General features: G+C 48.3%; 1 protein-coding gene across 1 annotated transcript; it reads left to right on the top strand.

Moving 5' to 3' along the window:
- The first annotated feature begins 2,601 nt into the window (after positions 1-2,601).
- LOC142571675 ((3R)-3-hydroxyacyl-CoA dehydrogenase-like) lies at positions 2,602-24,237 on the top strand. The gene is made up of 4 exons (XM_075680205.1): positions 2,602-2,758; positions 14,388-14,592; positions 21,468-21,664; positions 22,306-24,237. Exons 2-4 carry the CDS (start codon positions 14,406-14,408, stop codon positions 22,708-22,710), a joined length of 789 nt encoding a protein of 262 aa, XP_075536320.1. The 5' UTR covers positions 2,602-2,758; positions 14,388-14,405; the 3' UTR covers positions 22,711-24,237.
- The last annotated feature ends 269 nt before the right edge of the window (positions 24,238-24,506 follow it).

Raw genomic sequence — 24,506 nt, 5'->3', positions numbered from 1 at the left:
TTAAATATGTATATATATAATCAAACTTCTCTATTCATGTATTCATTTTGTTATTTTAGTAGCCTGTAAGCATACAGTGTCTGCTATGTTCATGAGTGTTCTTATGATTGGTTGTCATGACTGTTTAATTGCTCGGAAATAGTGTTATTGGCCGCGAGGACTTACGGAGTCGCCATCTGTCGGAAACGCCTCGCTTTCGTAGTGTGAGGGACAACGTGGAGCGCTCTTCATAGGTTTGGCTGTCGGCGCTCAAATAAAACACCATGCCGGAGCCCTCCTGGGCATTTCTGTAAGCCCTCTCGAAACGAGGGAAGTTTTTCACTGTCAAAATAATAATTTTGGGCAAACAGAAAGCACAGGATCGTTTACAGACACCATATCCTTACCCAATAGGCACAGTAAATGCCCACTGCGCGCGGTCTCTGCGATGGAGTCCTCCAAACCGGTTTCTTGTGTGAAAGGAAGGTAGTCGCTGAGAGCAAATTATGTGACGTATGTTCTTGTACTGGGCTGTCTGTGTAACGAAACGGAGCATAACAGAACGAAGCCTCAATGCAGAGACTGGACGGGTTCGTAGCGACCGGCTGCGTGTCTGCATGCATGTCCGTGCACAATGTTTAGCTTTCGCTACGAGCACGTTTTCGCACCATGCCGTGAGCTTTAGGCCCCAGCGTATGAGCCCTTGACTGTACACAAGCAACCCTTGCGGCCTGGATACTATCAGAGCTGTTCAAAAGTAATTTCGTGACATCTAGGGACTTTGATGCCTAGGGCGACTTTTGATATACTGTCGGGACGATTCAATCTTTCTTTTTCTATATTCTTGGACGTTTCAATATGATTATTCCTCAAGTTGCATCGCACTTAATGCCTATCACTCTTCTCAGCGAGCAATTTCCGGCTAATTTTTTTTCTTAATCAAGCACTTTCATTGTTTGGTGCTAACACAAGCATGATCATATGCAATGCCTTTTTTCAATGTGCGTCTCATCTTTATTTCCATTCCAGTGAACTTGCCAGTATCTAGCATCAATCAATTCATAGACCAGAGCTTCATGACATCAGCGGGTTAGCGCGCGCGGGCGAGCGTCTCAGTGGGCGCTTCCTGCTACTCACCGAACATCGCAGCCCTGACGCCGTAGCAGAAATCTTCCTCGAGGAAGTGCTTGCTGCACACTTGGGTTGTAGCCGATGGCTGCTTGCTGGTTTTAATTTTCGCGATCCAAGCTTCGTGCAGCTTTTTGTCCTGTGGATGCGTGTGAATGCTGACACCGGGCTCCCTTGCGTACGCCTGGAACCTAGCGGTAGCCTGCCATGTTGGACGCCTTCAAAGGCAGCCACTACCTGTTATAGTGCTTTCAAGTGTTGTCAAGAAGACACCCGAAGCGGGAGAACCTCCTCACTTAATCAGAACTGCAGCGCATACGGAACTTGGAACTTTCGTTTTCAGTTGGCTTCGGCGTTACCGAAGCAGCCGACGCGGCCGCTCTGTCCACGTGATCCCGCATACCATGCCACACCGATGGCAACGCCAGCTCTTCCAGTGGTGGAGCTCGCTCCCAATAGTATGTTGCATAGTGATTTCTCTTGCAAATATTTTTTGTATCCACCATTGCGAAGTGTTTAAAGGGCTGCGAAATTGTCAAGCTGTCTAGGGAGCTGTTTTTCACAGAGCCTCAGAGCCTTCTGTTTGCATTTTCGTATAGAAAAAAGTAAAGGTTACTTTATTGAAGAAGCCGGTCAGCCAGGCGCATCGACAGTGTTTGGTACAGGGCCTTTTCTGGCTGCTCGCAGGGTTAGACCCCCGCAACTGATTAACCAGGTAAATAAACGCCTTGACAACTGCATAAAGAACTTGAAAATGAACGAAGGCCCTACTTCAAAGTAAAGCAGATTTTCTCCGCAGTAATACAGACATGATTACATAATAATTAAACAGCCCACAACTCCGCATAAACATCGCCGGAAAGGCTCAGTGGTTATGGCGTCCTGTTGTTGAGCATGAGGTGTCGGCTTCAACTTCAGCAGCGGTGCCTGATTTAAAATGCAGCTCGAATGCGAGAATCTTCGCGTACCTACAATTTAGACGCACGTCAAAGAAACGTAGGTGCCCAAAACAATTTCTGAGTCTTCTATGACGGTGTACTTCCTGGCCCTAATGCGTGCTTTCGAACGTTAAGCCCAATGAATCACAGATGTGAAGGCAGGGATAAAAATAAGGAGCACGTCATTCTCAGACTTGAAAACACTAAACAATATATATATATATATATATATATATATATATATATATATACACACATATATCAACGGACGCAGCATGCTAACAAAAGTAAGCATCCGATGCTCGAACGTCAGCAAAATAAAACAAAGAATTGCGACGAGAAGGTCCATGACGTGATCGATGACGTGCGAAACATTTCCAGGGGAAAGTTGTTTTGAAGCAATGGAAGTATTCCAGAGGTTCAGACCTGCTGTTTGCTATAGCAAAGGAAAGTACCTAATCATCTTGTGAGATCAATTTTCTCTAAATTGACGTTGAAGCGCACACGTCATAGACAGCATACTCAGTGGTCTGTCGTAGCTAGCGCAGCAGCGTATTAGTAGATTTAAATGTCGATATTTCTTCACATTTGCAGCTACGTTAAATGTCTCTATTTGACCGTGATTTGCACATCGGGAAACACCTATAAGACCGTGGAAATACACCAGAGCTGTTAGTCGACTGCTACTCGTCAAATCAGCAGCTACAATTAACGTGAGTTACCACAGCATGTTGTTGTTTCTTTATTAGTATTCGAAAATTCCCCAGGCGTGGGATCTTACATTAGGGACGAGCCATTATTTAGTGATAACGATTCGATGACAACCTCGAAACTGTATGGATCAGAGTGAGGCGTAACGTCTTTGGCTGGTACAACGCATTCTTCGGAAAAAATTATGCGGAAACTCCCACCCTAAATTTATGTTGGCCCACCGCTAAATTTCAAGTTGGCCCACCCCCAAATTTCAGTTCGACCGCCCCTGCTAGCACCCTCGAACGTAACCCAGGGAACGGTTGTTTTCGTTAGTGACATTTTGTTTATGAGATGACCAAGAGAGATTATTTGAAGGATAATGCCATGGTACTTGCACGTGTCTACAGAGGATATTTTGGCGTTTCTGATAACATGCTTCGGCAGACAGCTAGTAAAACTATTAGCGTTTTATTAGTATACCCATTCACAATATAGCCACAGTAGATTATGTAGATATAACGCGCATGAAAACGCCGGACTTTTCTTTGGCCATGCAATAATCTTACCCACCTTCCTAGCATTCGGCACCACTCCTTGCCATAACGACTGCGGAAATATATGACGCAAGATTTCACTAACAATTATTAGGAAAACCGAAACAATGTCAGGGTAGTTATTCGACGGGCTTAGTCATGTTTCGGCTGGAATTATAAGGTTCGACTCTGTTGTGTTAAACACGTTGCTGAGTTGATCAAGGCAAAGTACTTCGGATGCTGGTGTAAAGAAACGGAAGGTGGCCATGACGGTTGATATCATAACCTGAGGCTGTAAAGAAGATCAGTCAGCGGCCAGCTATTTCAGTTGAATATGCACACCTGGTCAATAATAACTTAATGTGCCTAAGTTTGAATGGCGCTTCTGTTAGATCTTGACGAATTGAATGATATGACTTGTGTACTTAAGCGTTTTGGGAGCGGGTTATTGCGGTATCTTATAATCAGTGGCTTTCGCAAAGCCCACGGAATGATTCGTTGCGTTGAAGTGCGTGAATTTCACAGTATTAAATTTGTTTGTCCCGGCTTTAAAGCGGCGTGAGCGCTTTGAACGTACACATGTGCAAAAGCTAAGTTTCATTTTGCAGTGCTGTAGTAACTCTTTCGGCATGTTTTAAACCAAAAAATACAAAATTAGACCTTTGCGCCCTATTTCCTGATTCACCTAGCCTAAAATTAATGGTGGCAATTTGATATGTGCTTTCTTGACCGAACCGCCAGATCGCATCTACTTCTGTTTGTACTGTGACAATTGACGAAAAGTCCTCGTCGTCATAGCCACTCGTTTCCTGATATCATCAAAGTATTTGTCGCTCTGCGCTAATTTATAGAGAATGGATAATACCATTTAGTAATGATGTCTGGCCTGAGCGAATTTCTTTAAGTGCTTCCATTATGTCATTAGACGTTTCACTATAGCGAACGTTGGGGCAGGCTTTAATTCACTGTCACCTGGTAACATCAAAAGGCGTCCAATAAGGCGCTCGCACTATCCAGCTGTCATAATACAACGCCGTGGTCTCAACAGCACTAGCAAAGCAGTATAGCGAACGTCGAATAAATAACGAAGGGTAGTTTACCTTCGAGGCAAGCAGACGTGCGTCGAAAGTGAGCGCTCGTGGCCATGATTGCAGGGCTACCGCGAGCTCATGAATTAATAGCCGGGCGGCGTCCGTTCGTGCTTAAAAAGTAGCGATGAGGTGAGACCCCGAGGGGGGCAGATTATTGCCGATTAGTTATTATCAGTTAGACGAGGGGCAGTGACAATTGGGTTGCGCATTCGCTGATGGGACTGTACACAAGAGTTGATGTATCTGAAAAGTCAGAAAAACGTGATGCCACTAGACAGGCGTGTTTACATAGCGCGCAGGTTTTAGCATAGCTCAGCGGAACTCATTATCCTCAGTGTGATAAATACTCTGAAACTCATCAAGCTCTGCACATACAATGGACAAAACCACGCGTGCAAGTCTACGTGGCAAATTGTCTATTCGCTTCAGCTTCTCTTTCTCGGTAGGTCGGGTCTTGTAGCTTCCGTCTCACGGCATCTGTATATTGCGTTAGCTGGTGTTTCGATCGCACCGCTGGTACGATCGGTTGTTGGGAACTCGGCGCTGACGCCCGTGGTTGTACCTGGGTCGCAAGCCCCAAGGGTAGCGTTGGCCTGGCGGCCTGGGGTACAACTGGAAGCATCCGAAGGTCCCGGCAAAGCATGAGTCGACTGGTAACAACAAAACAACTTGTTTATTTTAACATCGCAAAGAGTTGGCGGTCAGGTTGACCGAAGTAGAGAGACGGGAGAGCACTTTACTCAACAGAAGAAATCGGAGCCCTCCTTTTGGCGTCCGGGGCAGCTGTTTTTATACTCTCGCAGTTGAGGGCAAGAAGGAACCCCTCAAAAGACGAGCACGTGAATGTACAATGGGCTAATGGTGACGCACACTGTCGTAGCGCTGCCGTAGCACCATGTCGAGCACGATCTCGTAGCACCCTGTTGTAGCGATGCCGTAGCACCATGTCGAGCACGATCTCGTAGCACCCTGTTGTAGCGATGCCGTAGCACCATGTCGAGCACGATCTCGTAGCACCCTGTTGTAGCGCTGCCGGTCGGGCACAATGACTCTAATGAGAGGATGATCCCTGCTTTCGCAGCGCCTGGTTCTGGCACAATGACTGGAATGAGAGGATGATCCCTATGCGGTCGCATCGCCGCAGTCGCGCCTGGAAACACCTGGCGGGGAGCGTTGCGGCGACGACGATCGGGCCAAAATGTCTGCCGCCCCGCCGCAGTCGCGCCGGCAAAACCACGTGTCGCAGGCGAAACGCAACAGACCGCCCCGCCGGGGGAAGGAGATCCCGATGGACAGGGGACTGCATCCGCTGTCCGGAGGGATGTCGCTCGATGATGCTCATAACCGAAGTCGGGCGTCCCTCGACGTTTCTTGAGCGCAGCGCACAGAGAAGGCCTCGTTCTCTAGTTCAGGTTCGCACGGGACACTGCAAAGTGACTTCGGGAGAGTTCACATTTTTGTTCTCGTTCCCGGCAAGCGTTAGAACTACGCTGAAACTCAACCGCTCAGTCAGCAAGCACGGCACAACCCTCACTAAGCCCTGCCAGGCTCTTCCCCCTTTTTATACCACTGCCTAGTTCCTTACAGTAGTCTAGCATCACTCAGAACGCGTCCACAAATTGAAAAATTGCACTAGAAAGCATATCATCACTTTGAAACACTAAACAAAAGCAATATGTTAAAAAAAAATCCTGCCTCAGGAAGAAAAACATCAGTAACAAACAATTTTGAGGCTGATTCCTACGTTAGGGGCTTCGACTTAAGCCATCGGCGTTACCGTTGAGACTCCCCTTTTTGTAACGCACCTCAAAGGAATATTGTTGTAAAGCGAGGCTCCAGCGCAGGAGGCGGCCATTTTTGGGAGAGATGGTCTGCAGCCATTGGAGAGGGCAGTGATCCGTCTCAATGATAAACCTCGAGCCGGCTAGATAGCATGACAATTTCTGAACGGCCCACACGAGACACGCACACTCTTTCTCGGTGGCGCTATACGCCTGCTCACGACTGGACAGCTTACGACTAGCATACAGGACGGGGTGTTCTACTTCTCCATTTTCCCGTTGGCACAGTACAACGCCCATGCCTCGCTCACTAGCATCGCACTGAACAATGAACCCTTTTGTATAGTCTGGCGATCGTAGCACAGGCTGGCTTGTTAGGGCACTCTTTAGGGCGCTAAAAGCTCTTTCCTTTGTCTCGTCCCAGACGACTGTTTGAGGCTCTGACTTTCTTAGAGCATCCGTCAGGGGAGCCGCGATATCAGAGTACCTAGGGATGTACCTCTGATAGTAGCCGGCGACACCCAAGAACGACCGAATATCGGTCTTGGTACGCGGTTGCGGAAAGTCTCGCACAGCGGCCACTTTTATTTCAGAGGGGCGGCGACGACCCTGACCAATCACGTGACCGAGGTAGACAACCTCGGCCTGTGCTAACTGGCACTTAGGAGCCTTTACTGTCAAGCCCGCTTCGCGCAGGCGGGTTAGCACTGCCCGCAAGTGTGTCATATGCTCAGACCAGGATGCGGAGAATATCGCTACGTCGTCTAGATACGGTAAAGCGAATTCTTGCTGTCCCCGCAACACTTTATCCATGAGACTTGAAAAACAGTATGGCGCGTTCTTCAAACCAAAACTCAACACTTTAGGACGGAATGTTCCCATTGGTGAAATGAACGCCGCATACCTACTAGCCTCTTCTGTAAGTGGAACCTGCCAATAACCCCTGACAAGATCTAGGGTGGAAATAAACTGAGCGCTACTAACTTTCTCAAGGCGCTCCTCGATGTTAGGGATCGGATAAATTTGATCCTTAGTGATGGAATTAAGCCTGCGGTAGTCGACGCAAGGACGAGGTTCCTTGCCCGGTACCTCAACTAAAATCAAAGGGGAGGTATAATCACTCTCACCTGCCTCAATAACACCGAGCTGTAGCATTTTCTTTACCTCAGCCTCCATAATATCGCTCTGGCGGGGTGACACCCGATACGCCTTGGATCGTACTGGCTCTGGGGAGGTAAGTTCTATATCATGAGTAAGTACCGAAGTCCTACCAGGCCTCTCAGAGAACAGACCTTGAAACTCTTGTAATAGCTGGTGTAGTTCGGTTTTCTGCTCAGGCGACAGCGGTGCTTTACTGATAAGGTCACTAATGACTTGACCGGTGTCTTCCCTGTTCGTCACTGAGCCTAGTCCCGGAAGCTCGACCGGAAGCTCTTCAGGAACGTTTACCATCATGCACACCACTGCTTCCCTTTGTCTATAAGGTTTGAGCAGATTACAGTGGTAAACTTGCTGTGCTTTCCGCTTTCCTGGCAGACTTACCACGTAGTTAACGTCCGACAGTTTCTGAACAATTCGTGCTGGGCCCTCCCACTGCACGTCTAGTTTGTTGTTTAGCGATGTGCGCAATATCATGACCTCATCGCCAACCTCAAAACGACGGGCCCTGGCTGTCCGATCATAATAAACCTTGGCCCTCTGCTGGGCCTTTGTCATTGCTTCACCTGACAACTCCTGTGCCCTTCTTAAGCGTTCGAGGAGCTTAAGCACGTACTCCACCACGACTGGGTCGTCGCCCCTACCTTCCCACGATTCTCGAAGCATGCGAAGCGGAGATCGAAGCGAGCGACCGTACACCAGTTCAGCTGGCGAAAACCCCGTAGCTGCATGCGGCGCGGTCCTTAAAGCAAACATCACCCCAGGCAGACACAGCTCCCAGTCAGTTCGATGTTCAAAACACAACGCTCTCAACACGCGCTTCATGACGGAGTGGAGCTTCTCAACGGAATTCGACTGTGGGTGGTACACTGAGCTGTGTAACAGCTTTACCCCACACCTTTCGAGAAAAGTTGTCGTCAAAGCGCTAGTAAACACTGTGCCCTGATCTGATTGGATTTCCGCAGGAAAACCAACTCGCGCAAATATGGACAGTAGTGCATTGACTATCTCAACTGAGCTGAGTTCTTTAAGCGGCACTGCTTCAGGGAACTTTGTCGCTGGGCAGATCACAGTCAAAATGTGTCTGTACCCCGTGGCTGTTACCGGCAGAGGTCCCACTGTATCAATAACGAGCCGTCTAAAAGGCTCCGTTATGATAGGTACCAATTTCAACGGCGCCCTTGATTTGTCCCCTGGTTTGCCCACCCGCTGACAAGTGTCACATGTCCTCACGAAATGGTCTGCGTCCCGAAAACACCCTGGCCAATAGTACTCTTGCAAGAGACGGTCCTTAGTTTTCTTAACTCCTAGGTGTCCGGACCACGAACCCCCGTGTGACAAGCGCAACAGATCCTGACGATAGCATTGAGGCACGACCAGCTGATCGAACTCCACTCCTCGGCGGTCTAGATACTTCCGGTACAGGACTCCACCTCTTTCCACAAAACGCGCAGTTTTCCTGGCGATACCTTCTTTGACATTGCAGCGCACGTTTTCCAGGCTGCCATCCTTTTTTTGCTCGGCTATCAAAGCCGTCCGGCTGACTTTTAGCAACCTATCAAGTCCGTCTGACGTAGGCGCGATGAGCAAATCAGTAGATAGCTCTTCTAACTTTCCCGCGTCGGGCGTTTCCTCTCCAGTATCTGGCGCCTTTAACGTTACAGACTCAAGTTTATTCAGTTCGGGCGTGCTCTGAATATCGGCTTGCTGCGCCTCTGACCCTTTTTCATTGTTCGATAACGTCGGCCCCGCAACTACCGCCTTTGCAGCGAGCTCCCGAACCTTCGATCTGGTTAAGGCCTGAACACTAGCTTCACCAAACAAAAGCCCCTTCTCGCGCAGGAGGTGATCGGACCTGTTTGAAAATAGGTACGGGTACTGGGGTGGCAGCATAGATGACACTGCCGCCTCTGTCTCAAGCGCTCCGAAAGGTCCTTCAATAAGCACTTTTGCTACCGGCAGACACACGCTATGAGCTTCCACGGCTTGCTTGATCCACGCGCACTCGCCCGTGAACATATGGGGTTCTACGTAAGACGGGTGAACTACATCCATCGTAGCTGCGGAATCGCGAAGCACTCGGCACTCTTTCCCGTTCACGAAGAGGTCTCGCATGTAAGGCTCGAGAAGCTTCATGTTCTCGTCAGTGCTGCCTATTGAAAAAAACACAACTTTTGGTGTTGTTTCCGGACACTGCGCCGAAAAGTGACCCGGCTTCTGGCACGTATAACAAACGCGCGCTTGCCTCATCTCGAACCGCTTTCTGCGTTCGGCTTCGGCTGCCGCCGTCTCCTTAGGTTCGGTCGCACTGCTTCCACTCGCATCCGCACTACGCGTGTTCCCCTTTGCTCTCATGGGTGTGAACTTCGGCCTCTCAAACTTCGAGCCAAATTCACCCTTTTGACCGTCCTTAGCTCCGCGAGCCCGACGCGTCACAAACTCCTCGGCTAGCTCAGCGGCTTTAGCCACCGTACAAACGTCTGGCCTATCCAAGACCCAGTACCGCACGTTCTCAGGTAACCGACTATAAAACTGTTCCAGCCCGAAGCACTGCAGAACTTTCTCGTGGTCACCAAACGCTTTCTCTTCTTTGAGCCACTCCTGCATGTTTGACATAAGCCTGTACGCAAACTCCGTATATGACTCACTTCTGCCTTTCTCATCTTCTCGAAACTTCCGACGGAACGCCTCCGCTGACAGCCTGTACTTTTTTAGCAGACTCGATTTCACTTTGTCGAAATCCTCTGCCTCCTCTCTATTCAAGCGAGCGACTACGTCGGCCGCCTCGCCGGGTAACAAAGTGAGCAAGCGCTGTGGCCACGTTTCCCGAGAGAACCCCTGCTTCTCGCACGTTCGCTCAAAGTTAACCAGGAACAAACCAATGTCCTCTCCAAGCTTAAACGGCCGCATCAGGTCAGTCATTTTGAACAATACTCGTTCTCCTGCACCGTGTGCCTGACTTCCATTACGAGCGCGTTCCATCTCTACCTCAAGACGCTTCATTTCCAAAGCGTGTTGACGGTCACGCTCTTCTTTTTCTTTCTGCTCTTTAAGTTCGCGCTCCTGTTTCTCTTTTTGCTCTTTAAGTTCGCGCTCCTGTTTCTCTTTTTGCTCTTTAAGTTCGCGCTCCTGTTTCTCTTTTTGCTCTTTAAGTTCGCGCTCCTGTCTTTTTGACCTCTCCTCAATAGTCTCAAGGCATTCCGACAGCTCGTCATCCTCAGCCTCTAACTCAAGAATAGCCTTTAGCAGTTCTGGTTTTCTGAGTTTGTCCGAGACATCCAGACCCAACTCTCTTGCAAGCTCTAACAATTTCGGTTTGCGCAACGACTTCAAATCCATGGCTGCTCTGAATGCTGCTTTCTCTACTGCTTACTATTGTCTTGCCGCAAACTAACCCGGCAGCAACGACAACCACAATTACCAGCTCTGTTTCTGACACTAACAAAAGCCTGGCAAAGCTCAGAAGAAGAAAGTCCCGCACTCACCAAACCTCGCAGGCAGGAATTCCGCGCAGTCGTTCCGCTGCAGGCAACCAGTCGTCACACAGGGCTCGTTGCACTGCTCCCGGATCGTCGTTGAGCTGCTCAGCATACAGTCAACTGCATCTCTTCGCTGCTGGCCTCCGTTGTCGCGATCTCACCGCTGGCAGACAGTTGTTTGAAGTCGTAGGCGATCTCACCGCTGCCAACCAGATGTTTCGATCGCACCGCTGGTACGATCGGTTGTTGGGAACTCGGCGCTGACGCCCGTGGTTGTACCTGGGTCGCAAGCCCCAAGGGTAGCGTTGGCCTGGCGGCCTGGGGTACAACTGGAAGCATCCGAAGGTCCCGGCAAAGCATGAGTCGACTGGTAACAACAAAACAACTTGTTTATTTTAACATCGCAAAGAGTTGGCGGTCAGGTTGACCGAAGTAGAGAGACGGGAGAGCACTTTACTCAACAGAAGAAATCGGAGCCCTCCTTTTGGCGTCCGGGGCAGCTGTTTTTATACTCTCGCAGTTGAGGGCAAGAAGGAACCCCTCAAAAGACGAGCACGTGAATGTACAATGGGCTAATGGTGACGCACACTGTCGTAGCGCTGCCGTAGCACCATGTCGAGCACGATCTCGTAGCACCCTGTTGTAGCGATGCCGTAGCACCATGTCGAGCACGATCTCGTAGCACCCTGTTGTAGCGATGCCGTAGCACCATGTCGAGCACGATCTCGTAGCACCCTGTTGTAGCGCTGCCGGTCGGGCACAATGACTCTAATGAGAGGATGATCCCTGCTTTCGCAGCGCCTGGTTCTGGCACAATGACTGGAATGAGAGGATGATCCCTATGCGGTCGCATCGCCGCAGTCGCGCCTGGAAACACCTGGCGGGGAGCGTTGCGGCGACGACGATCGGGCCAAAATGTCTGCCGCCCCGCCGCAGTCGCGCCGGCAAAACCACGTGTCGCAGGCGAAACGCAACACTGGGCTCAGTTGCGGCAATTTGCTGTTAAATTCTGACCGCTCTGCACGTTGCCCGTGCGTTCTTTTTTTTTTTACGCGTGCGACGTTGGCGCGACGTTGACACAAGACACCTGCGTTGAGCTCACCCCACGTGCTGAGTGGGCACACCAGTCGCCGAGATGATGCGTTCGGAGATGTGAATGGGCCAATCCCGCGGCAGGCCGCTATACTCACTGTACTCGGTGGCAACCTGAGGATCGGTACAAGCTGAACCGCAGTGCAGCTGCTTCCGTGCCACCGCACTATAAAACATAGTTCCTGAGAGACGTCGGCATTGAAAGAATTTCGTCTCCTCCGTGATGTCAAGCAAAGGAGCAAACGTAATTGGCTAGCGAATCTATACATATATCCTATTTGAGTTCGACTGTGATTCATTTACCACTCTATTTTAGGGCTGTCACCATCCGCAGTGCACGACACGTATACACGGACGTTGCGCGATCAGTGCTGAAATTACTTCTGACTATACTGCCAGGAGCAAAACGGGATGAACCGGGGTCAGGTGCCTCAAATAGTTTGCTCAGTGTTTCGAAAGATGTGCGTCTGCTTTGTCAAAAGCAGCTTTGTCGTCCTTGGAGCACTTAACTGGTTAGTAAAGGGACACCACGAGGCGTCTCTGGTGACGGCGGCAATGCGCCTGCGCTTCTTTGTTTCAGCACCATTCTTAGCATTGTGGGGCCTGCACCAGCGAATGCACGTGACGTCCCTCCACAAGTAACGCAACACAGCCATCACATAACGTCATCACATCCCTTTATTACCTTGAAGACCCCCGTTTATGGGGTATTGCATAAGAGGCGGGCTAACAAATGAAGGCTACAAATAAGCCTTTATGCGGAACAGTGTGCTGTCACGTTTTCTGAAAAACTTGATGGACACCTGATGACTGCAATGTCTCGGGGAAGGCCATGCTAGTCCGCTACTGTATGAAGAAAAAACGAGGCAGCGGAGGTGGTAGTGCGAGCACGTGAGCGTGCAAATTGATACGGATGGGTAGTGCGATGGGATATGCGCGTCGGTGGGATGATGTAAGGCGTTCGATTGAGGAAGCTGTGAAAAAACTTGTGAAGCAAACAGAGGCTGGCAATGCGGCGATGCATAGAAAGATTCGGCACACCAGGTTCGCGTTTGAGGGATGATATGCTTATGTCATATGAGCATGAAGAATGAATGAACCTAGTGGCACGATTTTGCACGGATTCTAATTCGTTGATTAAGTATACCTGGCGCAGACTCCAGATGGGCGCCGCATATTCTAGTTTAGAACTGATTAGAGCTTCATACGACGCGAGAAGCTTTATGTCCTGTGGGGCGTGACACAAATTACGCTTTAAAAAACCGAGAGATCTGTTCGCTGATGATATGGCCTTGGTGACACGTGCGCGCCAGGACAGATCGCAGGATAAGGTGACGCCAAGGTACTCATAGGATTGGACTTGTTCAACAGTGGAGTTAGAGATTACGTGCAAAAAAAAAGCAAAGGATTACGCTGGCGTTGGAATGAAACGAGTTTGCCTTTAGTGGGATTAAGCTTCATTAGCCAAAGGTCGCACCACTGCTCTACACGGTGTGGAGCTCACTTTGATCAGACAGGTTAGTAATTGTGCGATAGCTGACGCAATAGTAGGCAAACATACGGATATGAGAAGATACATTGTTGGGTGCGTCGTTAATATATAGGAAACTGAGAACGGTTAGTAAGAAATTTTGAAATTCATTCGAGAATGTGAGGGTGCAGGTTCAACTGGGCAAGCCTTAGTAACAAGCGTTTGTGCGGTACTTTGTCGAATGCTTTAGCGAAGTCCAGAAATAGTGCATCAGTACGAAGGTTACGGTCAAGGTTGAAATGTAAGTCATGAATAAATATTGCCAGATGAGTTTCACAGGATAAAGATTTACTAAAGCCATGGAACAATGAAAGAAATTGTTCGTGTCCAGGAAGTGCATTATGTGAGAGTATATGACATGTTCCATGATTTTGCATGGGACGCTCGTCAGTGAAATGGGATGGTAGTTCAAAGGGGATTCTTTGTTACCTGATTTCTGAACCGGAATGACCTTTCCCACTTTCCAGTCGTCGGGCACAATTCCTGTTTCAAGCGACAGGGAGAACAGCATTGAAAAATACGCTGCAATAATTTGTTTTGTATTTTTTAACAGTTTGGAATTAATTTCGTCTACGCCAGCCGACGATGAAAGTTCGATTTTGTCGATTAGGGACGAAATGCCAGCAACAGAGAATGTCACTGCGGGCATCATTGGTAATGTTGTAGTAGGTGGCGTTGGAAATCGTAAATCATCTTCTTTAGTAAAAGCGGATGAGGACGCGATGTTATACACTTCAGCACAATGAACGTCGCTCACCTCCTCGCCATTATCGTTCGTAAGTCGTGTTCGTAATCGTGTGTCGGTTGCGGGTTTATGACTTCCCAACTTTGCTTATGAAATTTGGCCCAGCCTATCCGAGGCACATAACGATGGCTCGTTCCTTGTTACTTACAGTGTTTCTATCTACCGGCCTCTACATACTCACTTTGGCTGCATACCGGGTAATAATAGTTGTTTGTTTCGCTTTGGTTCATTCCCATCAGTTCAGTTCAACAAGAAACATGTGTCCGGTTTCCATTGCGCTGCCCCCGATGTCGAGGCTGGAGAACCGTACAGCCTTGGTGACCGGAGCTGGAAGCGGCATCGGGCGGTGTGTGTGCGAGGCTCTAGCAGCGGACGGAGCCCGGGTGGTAGCCGCCGACTGCAACGAGGACGCTGCCCACGAGACCGTGTCCAGGCTTGTTGGGGGTGAGAAAGGCTACGAAGCCAACTGCGTTAGCTTTTTTCTACAGTTTCTGGAACGGCTGTAACTTCATTTTACACGAAAATTTTGATCTTTCCGGCTGTCTGTCGACTGCTATGTTACTCGCTCGTAGTTTAGTTGCTCATCAGTTACTCATGGCTTGCGACTCATTCACTTTTGAGGAGCGGAAATTTGAAATACCACGCCGCTCGAAGTTAACACGACCAGAAACTGTGCTTTCTACATACATTGCTTTACTAAATTGTACAATATATATTGTTGCGGATTTTCTATTTAACTGCCCAATGTTATGCCGTTAGCGCTCCATAAATATTTTTAGTACCATTTTGTAAATATTGGCATGGCTTATTCGGGAAACGCTTGCTTGTTCGGACTGCTCAGTACGCACGCGAGAAATTCAAAAGCAGCACGCAAAGAAAGAACTGAAGCGAAACACTGCCAGTGATTCTTGTTGGTAGTTTGTGCTTGCTGTCTGGTTTCCAATTTCTTGCTCTCAGCTCCGAGTGATACGACGAGGGAGTGGCCCGTGTTTTGTATATAGTTTTGTAACTAGGACTGCGCAGCTGACTAATCCACAGATTTTTCGATAAATTTGGAATAAATATTTTACCTCCTCAATTGGTTCAAGTCTCGTTAGCCACGTAAGCTATAAACGTGCGCTCTTAAAATATTGCGTCAATACTTGTTAGAGAAGAGAGAGAGAGAGAGAGAGAAATAGAGAAAGCAAAGACAGGGAGGTAAACCAGAAATTATCTCCGGTTGGCTACCCTGTACTGGGGGCAGGTGTATGCGATAGGTGAGAGAGAGAAAAGGTTAAAAAAGGAAAAATAATGACACACACGCACGCACACACACACACACACACACACACACACACACACAAACACACACACACACACGCGCGCACGCACGCACGCACACACACACACACACACACACACACACACACACACACACACACACACACACACACACACACACACACACACACACACACACACACACACACACACACACACACACACACACACACACACGCACGCACACACACACACACGAGTGGCTGAAGCCAGTTGCATGTAGCTTTCACCCAGGCGCCTGATTATTGCGAAACACCAGTATGTTCGCTGTCAGAAACGAAGCTGTGGGTACCTGGGACCACACGCTTCGCTTAAACAGTGACATCTGGATTATTGACCATCCAATTGCTCGTACATCTCGGCACACGTAAGCGCAGTCAGTTGTCAAGATTACGTGCGACATTCGGGCTCATCGCACTGTCGTTTTGCATAGAGGTATTTGGCCCGTCACATGAAGTCATCAGTGTCCCATGTGAACACGAATTCATATAGATGGCTGACGCCAGTGACACAAATGGTCTACTCACAGGGAAAAGTTGAGAGGAAAAATATACATGCCCCCATCAAAGATACGCAATGATTGTCTCGTCTTGAATGTAGCCCTCCGATTGCGGGCCGAAAAGGCGTGTTAGGCTATGCTTCCAGACACCAAAGTAGGCCATTACAGCCAGCATTCATACTCAGAAATGACAACGGTGCTATGTTTAAACGATTGCGAATCTTCGCCTGTAATAAGGTTGAAATTTTTGGCATGCTAGGCGATTCGCTTGCGCAAGAGAGACTTACCAAAAAATGAAACACAGAGATAAACACAATAGAACAGCGCCACCTTCTGGGGAATCATAAATGCCTATGTTACATTCGCATGCCTTGCACATATAATCCGCAGTAAGCTGCAGACCTCTCAATAGGCCGCTCGCCAAAGCCACAATAAACATTCTTGCAAAAAAAATGCATTTCGCCATGGTGCACGAGAAGTCGTAGGAGCACAGATTAGAAGCAGCATGGTGTATCGTAACCCCGCGATAACTTCCCGCAGGCGCTTGTATAGCTCCGCACAGAATATGTGCGTGTCATCGCAGCAGTGCCCTTCAGACGGAGTTAAATAAATAGCAGTCGGCGGCAAGGCTGTACCATGTATTGATCTGTTATTTTGCTGTCGACAGGCTGTCCGATTGCGCACGCACTCAAAGCTACCGATCCGGCTATCAGGGAACGCGCATCGACGCGTGTTGGCTGCCTGGATCACCGATTTTCGCATCAAGATACCAAAGGACCAACATCGGCTTCGTTCCCTGTCGCCCTTCGTCGCTCCCATCGCCTTGGTCACCTGATCTCGGCAGCCCAATCAAGTCTGACTACCGTCTACAAAAGGACTGCTCTCGCTGACTCCCGTCGCAGTCGGCGGCAAGGCTGCACCATGTATTGATCTGTTATTTTGCCGTCGACAGGCTGTCCGGTTGCGCACGCACTCAAAGCTACCGATCCGGCTATCAGGGAACATGCATCGACGCGTGTTGGCTGCCTGGATCGCCGATTTTCGCATCAAGATACCAAAGGACCAACATCGGCTTCGTTCCCTGTCGCCCTACGTCGCTCCCATCGCCTTGGTCACCTGATCTCGGCAGCCCAATCAAGTCTGACTACCGTCTACAAAAGGACTGCTCTCACTGACTCCCGTCGCAGTCGGCGGCAAGGCTGCACCATGTATTGATCTGTTATTTTGCTGTCGACAGGTGAGTTCAAACGACCACCTGCTCTCTGCCGCCGACTGCACCACAATGCCTGATTGTACCGCTTGTGCTGAGCCATTGCCGCGAGACAAGTTTCTGACGTGTTCTGTTTGTAATGAAGCTTTCCACCTGGGTAAAAACTGCTCGACGGTCGCTGAATGAACTTTTTCGAAAATGTCGGTAGCAAAACGGGGATCTTGGGTGTGCCCGGCATGCAAGACTCAAGCCGTCAAGCAACCTGCAATGGGTAATAAATCGGATGATGGAGTACTAGAACAGCAACTTTTGACTGTAAACGATAAACTGGACCGGCTGACGACTACAGTCGAAATGTTGGCTAGTCGAGTGGAAGAACTACTGACCTTCAAAGCTGTCGGAGAAAAAACTGCAGAAACTGTTCTGCAGATACAGGGGTCGCTCGATTCCCTTGCTGTTAAATATGAATCGGTGTCATCCATTGTAACTCCGAACCAGATAGCAGTCGGCGAGCTTGGCACGCAAGTAGATACGCTCTCCTCTAAGATTGTTGCCCAGGCTGAGTTGCTTGAGAAGGTTGGCTCTGAACTTAGCGAATTAGAGCAATACAACCGACGCTGCAATTTTGAGATTCATGGCCTGCAATATAACCAAAACGAGGATTTACCTTCCTTCTTGTCAGGACTGGCGGCGAAGCTAAACATTTCCGAATTTAAACTGGCCGATGTTTCTGCCGTTCACCGACTTGCCGCACGCAGCAATACCATTCCTGTAGTCCTTGTGCAAATGCACACTGTTTCAGCCAAACAGCAATGGCTCGCTGCACGAGGAATCCTACGTGAACTTGCTCAAGATAGTACCTTTCTGCGGCTTTACTTTAATGATAATCTTTCACGTGCCCAACGGGAGCTGTATCGGCTGGCAAGTCAGAAAGGCAAAGAAACAAAATTTAAATTCGTTTGGACCAAAAACGGCAGGATACTGGCTAAGAGGGATGAAGATGCACCTATTCTGTATATCAATAAGGCATCTGATCTCGAGAGTATTGCATGAGCATGAACTAAGTTGCCTTCAAGACATGTACTAATCTAAACGAGGTTCTCAGTTTCTTTCGAAATCCTAATGGTTGCGCCTTCCGTGCTGTTCACGTCAACATTCGCAGTATTAGAGAACATTGGGACCATTTTCAGGCCTTAATTACTCCTTTGAACTCCTATTTCGATGCGATCATGCTTACCGAGATTAACATTCCGTCCGCCTGCATCAATCAGTATCAGATTATTGGATACCAAGTTTTTTCATACACTAGGCCAATTACAAGGGGAGGAGGCGTGGCAGTTTTCATCCGGGACACATGGGCGACAACTGAGCTGACTTTCTCGTTTTCCCAAGCTGAAATTGTGGCAGTGCGTCTTTGCGCACCTTTCTTGTCACTAATTCTGCTTGCGGTTTATCGCCCACCGTGTTGCGAGACGGTCGTATATTCCTGGATGAACTTGATGTCGCCCTGGCCTCGATGTCGTCAATGGACCATGTTTGCCTAATTGGGGAAGTCAACATAGATACGCTACGGCCTTCAGCAACGACAGTTGGCAATTATTTGGACGGCATTTACAAATGGGGCTTGCAAAACACGATCTCTGAACCTACACGCGAAGGATTCCTTGCTGGTCATCTTGTCGCATCTTGCATAGATCATATAAATATACGTGCACATAACTTAAGTGTCAAATCTGCCATTATTACAACGAAACTTGCTGATCATTACATGGTCTGCTGCTCTCTAATAGATGACACTACCAACTTGGTCGCTCCAAACAAAGTCAAACAAATCTCAATTGTTGACCCCTTGGCTTTCGAAAAATTTGTAATGAATCACGACTGGCATAACTTTTTGATGACTGTTCCTCCAGGCGACGCCTATGACTACTTTGTAACAGTGTTCACCGTTTTCCGGCTTGCAGCTACACGGGTCTATAAAATCAAACAACGTAACTTGGACCAAAAATGGATGTCGACAGAAATACTCGCGGCAATACAAGCAAAAAACTTGTTATGGGTTCAAACAAAGAGAAGTCCTAATTGTACTGCTTTGCGGCTTCGGTTCAAAGAGCTTCGAAATAAGGTCAATGCTGTGATACGTCTAGCAAAACGTAATAGCTTACGAACAAAATTCACGGACACTCGTTGTGACAGCAGGAAAACATGGTCCCTAATTAACAATCTTAGAGGTGGTGATGTAAGCGCTAATCGCCATGTTGATCTGATGTCTCGTTTTTCTTCAAATGGTACTGCCACCGCTAATTATTTTAACTCATTTTTTTCCAAAGTGTCTGGTGTAGCGAGACCTCATCCAGATATTTGCACATTGCAAACTAGTATTTTAGAATCCGCCCTTCCCATGTTTTCGGAACATGACCTCAAATAAATCCTTTTCAGTCTAAAACCAAATAAGTCTCCAGGAATTAATGGTATTTCAATATTAGAGCTGCGCAGAAATTTCGAACGAAGAAAAGATGTACTACTACTCATTTTAAACAATATTATTACCACTGGTATCATTCCCGATAATCTGAAAAATGCGCTGGTCATTCCTCTTTTTAAAAGTGGCGCACGCAACAATATCGAAAACTACCGGCCTCTTTCAATCCTTTCATGCATTGGGCAGATATTGGAAAAACATCTGCTCAATACAATGAGCACCTTTTTAAGCAATCATGGCGTGTTATCTCCTAGCCAGTATGGTTTTGTGCCGAATCGGGGTACGCAGTTGCTGGTTGAAGATTTTTCCGATACACTACACTCTGCGTTTGAACACAATCAGATTGCTTGTGCACTGTTTCTAGACGTCCGCAAAGCGTTTGACAGCGTCTGCCATAGTATACTGCTAACCAAACTTTCTTTGCTAGGCTTTCGGGGTGCGTTTCTGCGGCTTCTGAAAAACTTCTTATCTCATAGGCACCAACTTGTGTCTATTGGAACATTTCGTAGCAACCTGACCGAAATTAAAGCTGGCGTCCCCCAAGGTTCAATTTTAAGTCCGTTATTATTTAATTTATATTTTAACGATTTATCTAATGTTGTGAACGTCAAATTATATCTGTATGCTGATGACACTGTCCTTGTTTCACATGCTCGAAGTTACACTGACGCCATCTCTTCTTTACAAATGGCAACAACAAAATTGATGGACTGGTTTCAGAATAATGTAGCCCATATCAATGCGTCCAAAACTCAACTAATCTGTTTCCACAACCCTGTCAAGGAAGTTACCCTATCGTCCCCATTATATTTGCACACACCACATTGCAATCCCTGTTCGTGTGCCCATGTGCAATACGCTTGTTCAATTAAATACCTTGGTGTCTTTTTTGACAGTGATTTATCCTGGAGCTCTCATTTCGCATGTTTGTCAAAAGCTTCGCGCAGTGTCGTGTTTTGTATAATATAAGATTTTACATGCCATTGTCTGTCCGAAAGCTTCTAGCACATGCCTTATGCTACAGTGTAATCCGGTATGGGATATCTACATATGGTCATGGCGCTCAACATTTGGTAAACCGGGTCAACTCCGTCCTTCGTGGCATTCTGAAACATGTTGCTTATGATGTCTCCCCCAAATCTGATGTGTTCAAAACTTCGTCTTTACCTGATATCAATTCTTTGCTGCTAGAAACTGTTATTTTAAAGCATTTTTGGATAAGTCAGTATAGAATTCCTTATGTGCCTGTTCGTTCCCTGAGACCAAAGAATCCTTACGTTACACCCCGCTGTAAGACGAGATATGGTCGAAGACTCCGTAACTATTATGTCCCGGCAATGTTTAATTTACTTCCTCAAAGCATACAAGATGTGAAAACGAAACATGGTCTTAGAAAGGCTCTTAGACACATTAATGCGTAATGGGAAGCCTGTCATGTGTTTTTTTTTCCTCACTGTTGTCTAATAACGTGTTACTGATGGCTCTGTCGCTATCTGCCAGGCACTGCCGTTCAAGCCCACTGCGGCTTTGGCAGGCCCCATTCTTCCACTGTATGTTTCTCAAGTCATCAATAAAGTATTATTATTATAATTCAGGGCATTGGTTGCAATCTAGTGTTCAACAGGCACATACGATGACCTCTCATGCGTGTGCCTCACGCAAGCCTCTGCTGCCTGAAACTTGGTCATTAACTGTGCATATTTCACCATATGACGGCCTCAGAAACAATTTGCGCTGTGAAGATAAATCTGGCTTACATCTTTTTGAGAAGGGCTTTTAACATCGGGAAATCTATTGAATTTTCGTAGGAGCTGGGCGACACGTGGCCTTGCACGTCGATGTCAGCAGCGAGGCCTCAGTAAAGTCTCTCTTCAGTCGCATACGAGATTCGCCAGGCCTGCCAGCAGTGAGCATCGTCGTTTGCTGCGCCGGTGTCAAGAACATTGACAGCGTCGTCGACACGAAGCCCGAAGCCTTCGACCGCGTTATATCAGTTAATCTAAAGGTACGCCATAGTTATCAGCCCATTAGTTACGCACAATGCGCCTTCTCCCAGGACTAGGCACTTTGAGCAGCGCTTGACTTGCTATAGAGTGATTCATAAAATGAAAGTGCGAATGAACAGCGAGTACCAACAAGCAGTCGAGGCCTTGTCAGCCCCCTTTATTTGAACTATCCGTCACCTGGCGTTAGCCGACTCATGGAATGAGTATTGTAACACTGGATAACGATATTAATCAAAACAAAGAAAAGGAGAGAGTTTGCTTGAAGGAATGCAGAAGAGTAGGCCAAAGATTGCACATTATAGTTTGCTGCTCTGCACCGGAGAAGTTGAAAAAGGGTAATAAAAGGTGGCGCGAGGGATGATGATGACTTGGTAGACGTATGCATACGGTGGGAGGCACCCGTAGAGAGCTATAAGTAATGGCATACAGCAATAAAACTTGCCAAGCACAGATTCGCCAAGAAATAAAACTGCGACGGAATTCTCTACTTACTCGTTACGGAGCAATCAGTATCGACAAAAAAGAAGGAAATGGGCTTTTCGGCAGTTTTAGTGAACAGTATCGGGTTTTTTCAATGCTCGCACGCAATTACCCGCAATATTTGAATTAATAACTGATCCGTGCATGCTTTCGTGCGCAGGGCACATTTTTGACGGTGCAAGCAGCAGCCAGCGAGATGCTGTCCCGGGGTGTGCGGAAGGGCGCCGTGGTGACGCTGTCCAGCGTTGTGGCCCGGACGGGTTTGAGCCGACAGTGCGCCTATGCCGCGTCCAAGGCGGCCATCGTGGCCTTCACCAAGACGGCGGCGCTCGAGCTGGCGCCGCACGGCATCCGCTGCAACGTGGTGCTGCCAGGATTCACCGACACCTCCATGACAGCCGACGTGGGCGACAAGGACCGCGCCTACGTGGTGGCCCGCACGCCCCTCGGCAGGGCAGCCCAACCCGTGGAGATTGCCAGAGCCGTCCGGTTTCTGTGCGACGAGGCGGATAGCTCGTTCGTTACTGGAGCAGCCCTCGATGTCACCGGTGGTCTTCACATGTGACAGTGAGAACTGTGAAATCTTCGGCGACCGACACTGAAAGAACTCTCGCTACGACAACTTCAGTTTGTAGAATAGCAGTGACAACTGATTTTGAAAATTCAGTTAGAAATGTAATTTTCCTGAGCCTTTAGGCCACAAGAATAAGCTATACGCTTTTCAAATATTGTATTTATCGCAGGCACACTTCTACTTAATCACCACCTTTGGAAGGGGAAACGATTCCTGCAGCTCTGATGGGAAATTGGCTGGGCTCTCCACTTTCTTCCTTGGGATGCGTACAGCTTTCTCGTTTCGAAAGTTTCCATCAACGTCAGTGGTGGTCTGTGCATGTTAACGCGAAATCGGCATTGAGTGTGTGTGAGAGTGAGACGAAAAATATGTGGTTGGCTCCTCTTACAAAGGAATCGTTGGAACACGAAAGTGAAACATGTCTTCACAGAAGCTGAAGCTATTGCATGTTTGCTTCATGAACTCACGGTCCGCTCCATTGAAATGCACACGATTTGTGGATCGGCGACTGTGATGCAGGTTTGCTTAGCGCGCGGTCTGTTGGCGAGCGGCGTCCTGCTGCCGAGTTGCTTCGGCGAAGGTACGAGCTTTCCGGTCCGGCTCCGTAGTTTCTTGGGCAGCGAGTTGAGCTGCGGCGTGCTCAGCTTCAAAAATGCGAGTGGCATGCGTTCGCAGCGTGCAACGCGAACGCACGAAGGCGTTCTGCTTCACGCTGGCGTGCTTCTCGGCGGAACAAAGCGTAATTGGCCCGTCGACGTCATTGCCTTCCTGCGCCGCTCAGTGCGGCAGTTTTCTTAGTTGGTGCCATGTTGTAAGCGAAGCAGTAGGCGGCGTGTGAGAACTGCTGATGTGTGTTGAGGCTGCACTCCGCAGGTGATGAGGCCCCACTGGCTAATCGGACGCGAAAGACAAGCCATGTGCGGAAACTGCGTCGTCACCTCAGCAGAAAGACTACACCGCCTACACCAGGCTACACCGCGTTGGAGCCTCCGCTGCGCTGAGGCAACCGAAGAGCTCACTGTCGGCGCTCGTTAGTGTCATGAAGCAGTACTTCGGTTCACCGCTTCTAGATTGACCGCCTCGTCTGCACATTTCCCTCTGCGATGACCAGAGTTCCTCTACCACAAACCACGTTAGATCATCTGGACTTAATTGCCGTTATAGCAAACGCAAGTTGTGTCAAACAACTAAGGTGATTCATGACACGGAGAAACTGCTATGTGAACATCTTGGGAAATTGTCGAACCGAGCAAAGGAGAGAAAGAGAGACAGAGGAAGAAATAAAAAAGCGGTGCGGAATAGGGTAGCAAAGAACTACACCGTGAGTTACTATTCTTTTTTTTTTTAATTTGAATCAGACTTCCTCAACTGAGCTTTCGAGATGCCTTGCTCCTGAGTAGCCAAAGTCTCATACGTTCGTCTGTTTTAATAAACAGATAACCTTGCACGTCTTGAGGCCACCTTCTCAATAAAGTCCTTTTTTTACTACTAATAAACACCGCCCCAAACACTGCCTTATATGTTGTCCTTGTTTATCTGCACTCCGCCTACACGCATAAAGCTTGCGCCCGAATTTGCACGATCGGCGCATCAGATAGCTGCATGGCGGTGCGGCTGCGCTCTGATGAAGATAGGAGATTTTTAAGGGCCTGCATAGGAGAATGGCAGTAAGAAAGGAGCTGGAGCACTAGTCAAGACGAGCGAAGAGATTTCTGTGCATGCGTAAATAGTAAGTTTACCCGCGTACTGCCTCCCCATCCACATGAGAACTATTCAAAGAGCAAGAG

Source organism: Dermacentor variabilis, chromosome 2 (genome assembly GCF_050947875.1).
Source record: "Dermacentor variabilis isolate Ectoservices chromosome 2, ASM5094787v1, whole genome shotgun sequence".
NCBI classification, from domain to species: domain Eukaryota; kingdom Metazoa; phylum Arthropoda; class Arachnida; order Ixodida; family Ixodidae; genus Dermacentor; species Dermacentor variabilis.
This window is presented reverse-complemented; position numbering and strand designations above follow the sequence as displayed.